Here is a 10,561-nt window from a genome sequence, read left to right on the forward strand (position 1 = left end):
CTACCTCCATGTGAAGCCTTGAGAGAAAAGTATTCACAGCTTGAAAAGTTGACGTGTAAGCTTAACGTTGTCGGAAAACCCAGAGACGATTAAATGCAACATTAATGAGACCACTCGTTATAAATATAACTGGTGGCTATCCAGGGTTCCTAGAACCACAGGTTATACACATAACTACTGTTCTATTGCATCCTTCCTAACCACCTGGGGATCAACACCTGGATAACCTATGCCAACAATGTCATGAGGAGTATGACTCTTGTACTTTTAAGGACTACTCTGAAAGATGCTCAGAGATGGCTGCTGCTAAATCATGCCCATAAAGAGATGATCCTTGTAGAGTGGCATGCCACAGTAGGTGATGGGAATTCAGCTTATCTGGAGGCCATGTGGGATAGTCTGTATTTAAACAAGGAAGCACCCGTGTCTTTCCTGTGGCAGATGAACAGCTCTTCTGATGATGGGATAGACACCACCCAAATAAGGCCATATGGTGTGTATTACATTAAAGGCATTTAGCAGACACTGTTATCCAGAGCAATGTACAACATACCCAGAGCAGCCTGGGGAGTAGTTGGGGGTTAGGTGCCTTGCTCAAGGGCACTTCAACCATTCCTGTTGGTCCACGGAATCAAACTGGCAACCTGCTTCTCTAACCATTAGGCCATGGCTTCCCAAAGCTGCTTTGTATCAGGCACAACAAGGAACAAGCTCTACAGGTTCATCATTCTCACCATGAATGCTGCAAGACCAAATCAACCCACTCGCAAAGTTTGGTGATAGGAGAATGAGCAGAAATCCTGGATTCAACCAATATATGCAAGGTGAGCTTTTCAATACAGCAAGGCAGGCTTATTACAAGAGCAAACATCAGCTTTTAGCTGAAGTGATTGATCGACAAAGACGCACATCACTTCAGCATTTGTATAACCCCAGAAGTAGGGTCCTTATGGGACTCTGGCACACTGGGTCCCCACACTGGGATTCTAGAGGACTGTGGCAGGTCTGGGCCAAAAGGCCAGACCTACAGACACTGATGACTTAGCTGAGGGTGTCAAAACTCACCGTCCATTATGGACAGCAGATCTGCTTGGAAGGAGAGCACTATTGAATACCAAGGACTTGCCAGCCATCTCAGGGTCACAAGCAAGACTCTATGGTATAGTTGCTGAATTCTGTAGAGTTGGAAGAATCAACATTCAAGAAGCAAAGCAACCAGTTCTGGGGCTGGACAGCTTGAGCTTTAAGAAAAAAAGGTCTTTAGGAATCAATTCATTTGTTCACTGATCCATCAATCCATCTTTAGTTTAAAAAACAAACAAACAAACAAACAATCTTGTATCCAGAGTCAAACCCAGGAACACTGGATGTGAAGCAGGAATTCACCCTAAATGGGACACCAGTACCAATTCAACCATCTTAACGTCTTCTGAACAAGGAAGTACATTGATGAGAAGTCCTTGTTTGGAGCTGTGGGAAAGAACAATCCATCACTTCCCTTGACAGAGCAACAAATTTGTTGATATCAATAAGGAATGAAACTGAAAAGGATGGGTGTCAACAAAACTGCAGTTTGTATCCCTGTGACAGTGTCACAAGGATCAACCCAAGAGCCATGTTTTCAGCTGTCAAGCATCCCATTACCAGCTCTTACCCTTCAGTTGTATGTGCTGTGAAAGGCTTGAGTGGTAAGGGTGCTGTCCAAAGCCCAAAGGGTGGACAATAGGGGTGTAAATCAGAGCCTTAATGACGATTCAATACGATATCGATTTTTTTAAGCCAACGATTCGATTATTTTCGATACTTCAGAATTCCCCACGATATGATTCGATTCAATACTCGATATTTTTTTACATTATATCTATCAAGTTTCAAATAAATCAACAAAAAATAAATCATTTGCCTTTTATTAAGAATACAGAAACAGTATTCTATTCACACAAGTATGTTACATAGCAGTTGCAAATAGAACAGTTACTCCACAAAAAGAGTAAAATAAAGTGCAATCAGATAAATTGTAATAAGAACAAAATAAAGTCTAGTGCTTACTGTGCAGGTGTAGTATGGCCAATTAGCCTATTCACTGTTAAAAAAAGACAACAAAACAAAGACTGACCTCTACAGTCTACAGTTCAAGTACATCAACCCTGCACTTTTCTTGGTTACATTTTGAAAAATCATTTGCATTTTATTAAGAGGTAATGGTCACACATCCTCTGCAGTAGGTGAACTGCAAATAGAACAGTTACTCCACAAAATGAGTCAAAGTGCAATAATAACAAGAAGTAACAAAAGTCTAGGACATAAGCCTACAGCCCATTCACTATAAAATAAAAATTCATTTGCATTTTAGAAGAATGAGGTAATAGTGGTCACACATGGCTTGAGCTATAGCAGGGGCCTTGCAAATAGAACGGTTACTCAACAAAACCAGTTTAAGTGCAGTAAGAATCAAAAGTAACACAAGTCTAGGACATAAGCCTACAGTCCATTAATGGCAAAACAACCAAAAACAAGGAGGCTGACCTCTACAGTTCAATACTCTCAGTGGTGCTCCTTGACAGATTTTTCTTCAAGAAAATCAACTGGTCCACATGCTCAGAAGACAGTACACTACGCTCTGAGTGCATGATGTCCCCTGCTGTACTAAATACACGTTCTGATGGTACACTTGTACCAGGAATGCATAAGTAAGTCTTGGCCAGGTCTGCAAGGAGAGGAAACTCAGCCTGGTGAGCTCTCCACCAGTCTAACACCTTACCATCTAGATTCAAAGATGCAACATCTCTGTACTTCCTAATTTCATCATGGACTAGCTCTTTGGATGTTTTGTCTCTGACATTTTGGTCCTCAGTGCAGAAGGAGTCGCCAAACAGGTCCTCTAATACCTTTGATTTCTTGGAAACAGGAGGGCATTCTAGAATGGAATAGAAATAAAAAAAATTAGACTTGATTATAGTTGTGTGTTATATATAAGAATAGATTCGGGTGTGATTTTATCAAGTACGTCTACAATGTATGAATACATACATACCTTCAGTGGTTTCCGCATCACACACCTCATTTAGCTCCATAGGAATTGGGTCATGAGAAGAGTGAGGAGGTGTTTCCTCAGGCTGGGCCTCTGACTCATTCTGTAACGCACACTGACAGACACACAAAGGCAAACTTAATAGTAAATAGGTACTCAATGGGGCGGCACGGTGGCGTAGTGGTTAGCGCTGTCGCCTCACAGCAAGAAGGTCCTGGGTTCGAGCCCCGGGGCCGGCGAGGGCCTTTCTGTGTGGAGTTTGCATGTTCTCCCCGTGTCCGCGTGGGTTTCCTCCGGGTGCTCCGGTTTCCCCCACAGTCCAAAGACATGCAGGTTAGGTTAACTGGTGACTCTAAATTGACCGTAGGTGTGAATGTGAGTGTGAATGGTTGTCTGTGTCTATGTGTCAGCCCTGTGATGACCTGGCGACTTGTCCAGGGTGTACCCCGCCTTTCGCCCGTAGTCAGCTGGGATAGGCTCCAGCTTGCCTGCGACCCTGTAGAAGGATAAAGCGGCTAGATATAATGAGATGAGATGAATGAGGTACTCAATGGGACAACGAGTTTATCAGCATTACTATTAAATTAAAACACCATCACTATTAAATGAACCACTTAAGATGACAAACAACTTACCCTCTGTTCCTTCAGCTGTGCCGCTTCTTCAGCAAGATATTCAAAAGGTTTGGTTTCTTCTCTCATCACCCAGGAAAGGAAGCTTTTTGAATCGGGGGTCCAAAGCAGCTGCTCAGATTAAGAATGGTTCCTCGTCCACATACCGCTCTCTAAGATCATCAGCCATGAGTCGTTTCATATCTTTGATTAAGGGGGCATCATCTGGTGCAGATTCGAAATGCGCCAACAACTTCATTCGGGGAGGTGCGATGATGGACACAGTGGGTTGCTTCTCCTCGCACATCAGAGTGGTAGCAGCCTTTAGTGGGGCTAGCAGACTCACCATTTGTTCGGCAGTCAAGAGATCACTTTCACTGAGTGTGTGCACGTCACACAAGCCTTTTCTGACTTTCTTGTTGAGAAGTGTCGCCATCACCACAGCTTATTGTTCAAGAAATCGTTCCAACATCTCGAAAGAACTATTCAATCGGGTTTTCACGTCTGCTTTGAGCTTGTGGTGTGGAAGCCCCAGCAAACTTTGCTTCTCTTTCAAAACTGTGGTCGCAACTGCGCTGTGGTGAAAAACCCCCACAATTCTTCTCACATGCCCTAAAAGCCTTTCTGTGGCCGCAATCTTCAGGCCGTCGTGTTGTCAGATTGAGTGTGTGCGCGAAGCACTTTATGTGTGGTGACATCTCTGCCTCTTCACCAGCTTTGATCATGTTAGAAGCGTTGTCGGTGACGAGAGCCGGTGCCTTGTCCAATATACCCCACTGTTCACACGCACCTCTCAGAGCCTGCCCGATATTAACTCCTGAATTGAATGAGTGTCTCTCAAAACACGAGTCTGTAAAACATGGTTTTTCATTTGCCATTCGTTGTCAATGGAATGACATGTTACAGTGATGTAAGACTCCGTTGTACATGAAGTCCATCCATCGGAAGTTATGGCTACTCGCTCTGCACTCATCAAACCATGAATAACTTCATCACGAACTTTGGTGTACAAGTTCAGAATGTAGGACTCGCTGAAATGTTGCCGTGAGGGGATACTGTACCTTGACTCAAGAACTTCGAGCAGGTATCTAAAGCCTTTGTTCTCTATGACGCAATAGGGCCTCATATCTTTGCACATAAAAACACGATGGCCTTGGTGATGTTTTTTGCTCTTTTTGAAGTACTCAACAACTTTTGAGGGAAATATGTTGTCAGTGATGTGGCAGGCTTGGAAGCCTGTGTTCTTTCTGGACAGTCGCCATCAATACCATGGCGCCTTTTCAGGTGTGCGGATAGATTCGACGTATTGCCGCAGTATCTTCTCTCACACAGACAGTCTTTGTCTTTGCAAACGGCAACATCTCTTACCACTGCTCTATCTGTTTTTCTGAAGCCAAAATACTTCCACACCCATGACTTTATGCCGACTGGAGTGTGCAATATTTCACTTTCATTGCTTGTTCCCTCTTGCAGTCCCATCGCTCTCGAAAGTCACACTCAAATGTGTGAAATGAAAGTAATGCATGTGAAGTATAAGTGAAGTTAGCGACAATAGTGAGGTTAGCGCCACCCACAGCTTTGAAGTAGGTAGTACGCCTATGTCGGCGCGGATGCTGAAAATAGACAGGCGAACAAACAGGTGGCAAAATAAACTCATTAATCGATACTCTTGCGGACGCATCGATGCACTGAATCATCGGATGTATAATCGATGCATCGATACGAATCAATTAATATTTACACCCCTAGTGGACAAGGGACACTCAGATGCCTACCAGGGCTCTGAAGGTTTGACTCAACCTGCCTAAAGGTTTGTGCAAAGCAGGTGGGTCTCTTGTGCCTTGTGGGTGTTTATTGCGCAGCCCCATATTGTGGCATAGATGCTGCACTACTAGGAGTAAGATATCAATCAGCTTCCTCTTGGAGGTATCAACTTCTGTAGATTGGAGAGATTGCTCTAATGGTAACAGTACAACAGCTAACGAATCTCTAGAGCTTGCCACACACACACAAACAATGCAATAAGTCATCGGTACATCTGCACTCAGCACGCATCTGGATGCTTTATCTGGTAAGGTCACCTGCAAACGTGACACAGACATCAATAGAAAGCATGTGCAACAGAATGCCTCTTTGTAATTCATCCTATTAGTTAGAACATGCATCGCAGAGTTCAGGCAAGCATGAGCTGTTTGTCCAAACTCCCATTTATAACGGTCAACAGAATCCCTGCATTGTGGTTAAATGAATTTTTGTATGTGAAGGTGCTAATAATTGTGGCACGTGTTTTTGTTGAAAACAATTATTTCTTGACCAGGGATTAGTTTTTCTTTTTTTCTTTCCAATAATAAGAGAGACTTAATAGGAAAAAAAAACCCCCAAAATAATCCAAAAGACTAGGGACAAAAAACGAGGCAGGCAAGGGCAAAAAACGCTAGCATCAAAAATAGTCCAGACAAAAAACTTGACACAGAAACGTAGTGCAACAAACATGAAAAAAGACAAAAACGTAGGGCAAAAAATTGTGACAAGAAACAGGCAAAAATAGAGAGCAAAAATCCAAAAAGCAACAATGGCGCAGAGAGGACATAAAAAACGAATGAGACGTTCTCAGGGATTAGTTTTTCTTTGAATAAATTTAATCTCATCTCATCTCATTATCTCTAGCCGCTTTATCCTGTCCTACAGGGTCGCAGGCAAGCTGGAGCCTATCCCAGCTGACTACGGGCGAAAGGCGGGGTACACCCTGGACAAGTCGCCAGGTCATCGCAGGGCTGACACATAGACACAGACAACCATTCACACTCACATTCACACCTACGGTCAATTTAGAGTCACCAGTTAACCTAACCTGCATGTCTTTGGACTGTGGGGGAAACCGGAGCACCCGGAGGAAACCCACGCGGACACGGGGAGAACATGCAAACTCCACACAGAAAGGCCCTCGCCGGCCACGGGGCTCGAACCCAGGACCTTCTTGCTGTGAGGTGACAGCGCTAACCACTACACCACCGTGCCACCCTTTGAATAAATTTATTTCAATTAAAGGTTGGATTTTTTCTCATTTTTTCAGCGTGAGATGAAACAACTTCACCAAAAGGTGGATTTTTACGAACCTTTTTTTTTTTTTTACAAATCTTGAGAAGGGATGCCAATAATCATAGAAGGCACTGTATAAATAACCATTATAGGTTTCAGAAATGGGATAGATTAACCTCCTTTCCTAGTTTTATTTACAGTGGTGCTTGAAAGTTTGTGAACCCTTTAGAATTTTCTATATTTCTGCACAAATATGACCTAAAACAACATCAGATTTTCACACAAGTCCTAAAAGTAGATAAAGAGAACCCAGTTAAACAAATGAAACAAAAATATTATACTTGGTCATTTATTTATTGAGGACAATGATATCGGAGGGATTTTAGCCCATTCCTCCGTACAGAACAGCTTCAACTCTGGGATGTTGGTGGGTTTCCTCACATGAACTGCTCACTTCAGGTCCTTCCACAACATTTCCATTGGATTAAGGTCAGGACTTTGACTTGGCCATTCCAAAACAAACTTTATTCTTCTTTAACCATTCTTTGGTAGAACGACTTGTGTGCTTAGGGTCGTTGTCTTGCTGCATGACCCACCTTCTCTTGAGATTCAGTTCATGGACAGATGTCCTGACAGTTTCCTTTAGAATTCGCTGATATAATTCAGAATTCATTGTTCTATCAATGATGGCGAGCCGTCCTGGCCCAGATGCAGCAAAACAGGCCCAAACCATGATACTACCACCACCATGTTTCACAGATGGGATAAGGTTCTTATGCTGGAATGCAGTGTTTTCCTTTCTCCAAACATAACACTTCTCATTTAAACCAAAAAGTTCTATTTTGGTCTCATCCATCCACAAAACATTTTTCCAATAGCCTTCTGGCTTGTCCATGTGATCTTTAGCAAACTGTAGACGAGCAGCAATGTTCTTTTTGGAGAGCAGTGGCTTTCTCCTTGCAACCCTGCCATGCACACCATTGTTGTTCAGTTTTCTCCTGATGGTGGACTCATGAACATTAACATTAGCCAATGTGAGAGAGGCCTTCAGTTGCTTAGAAGTTACCCTGGGGTCCTTTGTGACCTCGCCGACTATTACACGCCTTGCTCTTGGAGTGATCTTTGTTGGTCGTCCACTCCTGGGGAGGGTAACAATGGTCTTGAATTTCCTCCATTTGTACACAATCTGTCTGACTGTGGATTGGTGGAGTCCAAACTCTTTAGAGATGGTTTTGTAACCTTTTCCAGCCTGATGAACATCAACAACACTTTTTCTGAGGTCCTCAGAAAGCTCCTTTGTTCGTGCCATGATATACTTCCACAAACGTCTTGTGAAGATCAGACTTTGATAGATCCCTGTTGTTTAAATAAAACAGGGTGCCCACTCACACCTGATTGTCATCCCATTGATTGAAAACACCTGACACTAATTTCACCTTCAAATTAACTGCTAATCCTAGAGGTTCACATACTTTTGCCACTCACAGATATGTAATATTGGATCATTTTCCTCAATAAATAAATGACCAAGTATAATATTCTTGTCTCTTTTGTTTAACTGGGTTTTCTTTATCTACTTTTAGGACTTGTGTGAAAATCAATGATGCTTTTGGTCATATTTATGCAGAAATATAGAAAATTCTAAAGGGTTCACAAACTTTCAAGCACCACTGTGATAGTTTTATTAGGGAAAGGAGTAGATCTGGAGGGTTCTCAGGCATAGAGTGTTTTGGTAAACTGGGATGTATGGATGCTGTCAGCCCCCCACTCACTCGAGTTTGTTGACGGTGTAGTGGCTGGCTGCTTTATGTGCCGGGGCTCCCTCATGCTTGTGTTACCTTCTGGCTCTGCCCTTTTAGTTATGCTGTCAGTTAGTTTTGCTGGAGTCCCTGCTTGCACTCAGCACAACATGCATCACTCATCAGGTGACATTGGGCATACCCAACAACCTATCCCCCCCACACACACACACACACTGTCCCTCTGAGTTACATGTCAATCCTGAGATCGAAATGCTGACCTCATCTGCTCCTCGGACCTGCCTGATCCATCCTGATGCCCTACATCTGGCTGAAGTCTCATCACATTGCTCCTGTAGAGGACGGCTCCATATGGACTGTTGAAAGTCGCACTTGGAAGACGCTCTGGATTCTTACAGTAATGCTTTTATGGCTGAGGACTACAGTTAACTTGCTAACTTTAGGACTGCAGTTGTCATGAACAGTTTTGCACTCAAGTTTCCATCAAAGAGCAGTAACAATAACTTCAAAACAGACTTAATGTTAAAACTATAATGAATTTCCTGGTTTCACATTTATACTTTGTGACTCTATAGGACACAGTTATAGAAGCAAGGTATTTATAATCACATAGTCAGTTATTACCCAAATGAGGATGGGTTCCCTTTTGAGTCCTCATGTCGTCTGAGGGAGTTTTTCCTTGCCACCGTCACCACAGGCTTGCTCATTGGGGATAAATTAGGGATAAAATTAGCTCATGTTTAAAGTCTTTACATTTCTGTAAAGCTGTTTTGCGGCAATGTCTATTGTTAAAAGCGCTATAAAAATAAACTTGACTCACCTACAAGTGATTTATCAATTGGCCAATTGATTTATTAACAGGTGCAGTGTTCCTGATGGATAAGAGACAATGTATTATGGATTTTCATACAGCCCGTCATATTTTTTTTCTTTTTCGCTTAAACGTGCTACGCAACCTTGTAGTTTGAGAACTGACCCAGTTCTAGATGGCAGATGTTAAAATTTTACCTGTCATGTAGTACTAAATTTCAAAGCCAGATGGAGCCACGTTACATGTATGCTACTGTTCTTTTTCAGCATAGTATACCTGTAAAAATGTGGGTCCTTTTGCTACCTTGACCCCGAATGAGCCTTTTTTTTTGCAGGAAAGTGACTCATTCAGCTCAGGTCTCAACTTCCCATTATGTTCTCTTCAGTTAAGTTTCTGAGAACCGCACGTTAATAAAGACACTTTCAACTAGCTGTGAATCATGCCTGCAGAAATCTCAAGCTAATTATTGTGTGAGAGCTTACAAAGAAGTCATAATGCTGTGAGGAATAAACTGGTAGCATATGTGGAACAGGGGACAGAATAATCTGGTTTATAAATTATTTCTGCAAACAAGGAATAATTGATGCAAAAAAAAGAAAAAATTTCATGCATTATTTAAATTTAAAATGCTTGTTTTTCTGCACAAGCTCATGAATACAAACAGTCCGTAATTAAGTCCGAATTAGCAGATGGCATCATGAAAGGCTATTGGCTATTTCATATTGGTCATTATGCTCATAATCCTTGATGGATTATGTACTCAAAATCAGTTTTACTGCAGTGACTTGCATTCATACATGGAGATTGTGTTTAACATTTTGTGGTCACATTGTCTCATTTCGTTGCTTCCAAATGAGAAAAGCACTGACATTTCATTCAAAAGAATCAATACATGGAGGAGAGTGGCTCACCAGGACAGTAGTTTTTTTTTCCCCATCTATCCAGATAGATTTCGACCATAATCATTATTTTATTCTTTATTATATTACCAGGGTATAGTAAAGGGTACGGAGCAATATTTTAAAGGAGGTCCAAATTGCAGAAATGTAACCCACTTCATATTTTAGATACCACAAACTAATCTCTAAAGTCTGTTATACTGTGCTGCCAGAATTAGTTATCTCTTTATCTCTATAAACCATGTGCTCTCATAAAATCTCAACCATTTACATCATAACTTTGTCTATCGGTTGTATTCAATCATGTGACTTTTTCTTGCGAGTTTACTTCTGGTGAATGAAGTGGTGGTCAGGCAAACCGATTTGGCTGCCGTTGTGTAATGAGCTAGTGAAACCGTCTCTGACTATTT

General features: G+C 42.0%; 1 protein-coding gene across 1 annotated transcript; it reads right to left on the bottom strand.

The window, feature by feature from the left end:
• Positions 1-2,009: 2,009 nt before the first annotated feature.
• On the bottom strand, positions 2,010-9,446 carry LOC132891173 (E3 SUMO-protein ligase ZBED1-like). Its single transcript, XM_060928641.1, has 3 exons — positions 9,066-9,446; positions 3,035-3,146; positions 2,010-2,917 (listed from the first exon to the last, which is right to left on the bottom strand). Exons 2-3 carry the CDS (start codon positions 3,072-3,074, stop codon positions 2,529-2,531), a joined length of 429 nt encoding a protein of 142 aa, XP_060784624.1. The 5' UTR covers positions 3,075-3,146; positions 9,066-9,446; the 3' UTR covers positions 2,010-2,528.
• Positions 9,447-10,561: the final 1,115 nt, after the last annotated feature.

The sequence above is a fragment of the Neoarius graeffei genome, chromosome 9 (assembly GCF_027579695.1).
Source record: "Neoarius graeffei isolate fNeoGra1 chromosome 9, fNeoGra1.pri, whole genome shotgun sequence".
Classification (NCBI taxonomy): domain Eukaryota; kingdom Metazoa; phylum Chordata; class Actinopteri; order Siluriformes; family Ariidae; genus Neoarius; species Neoarius graeffei.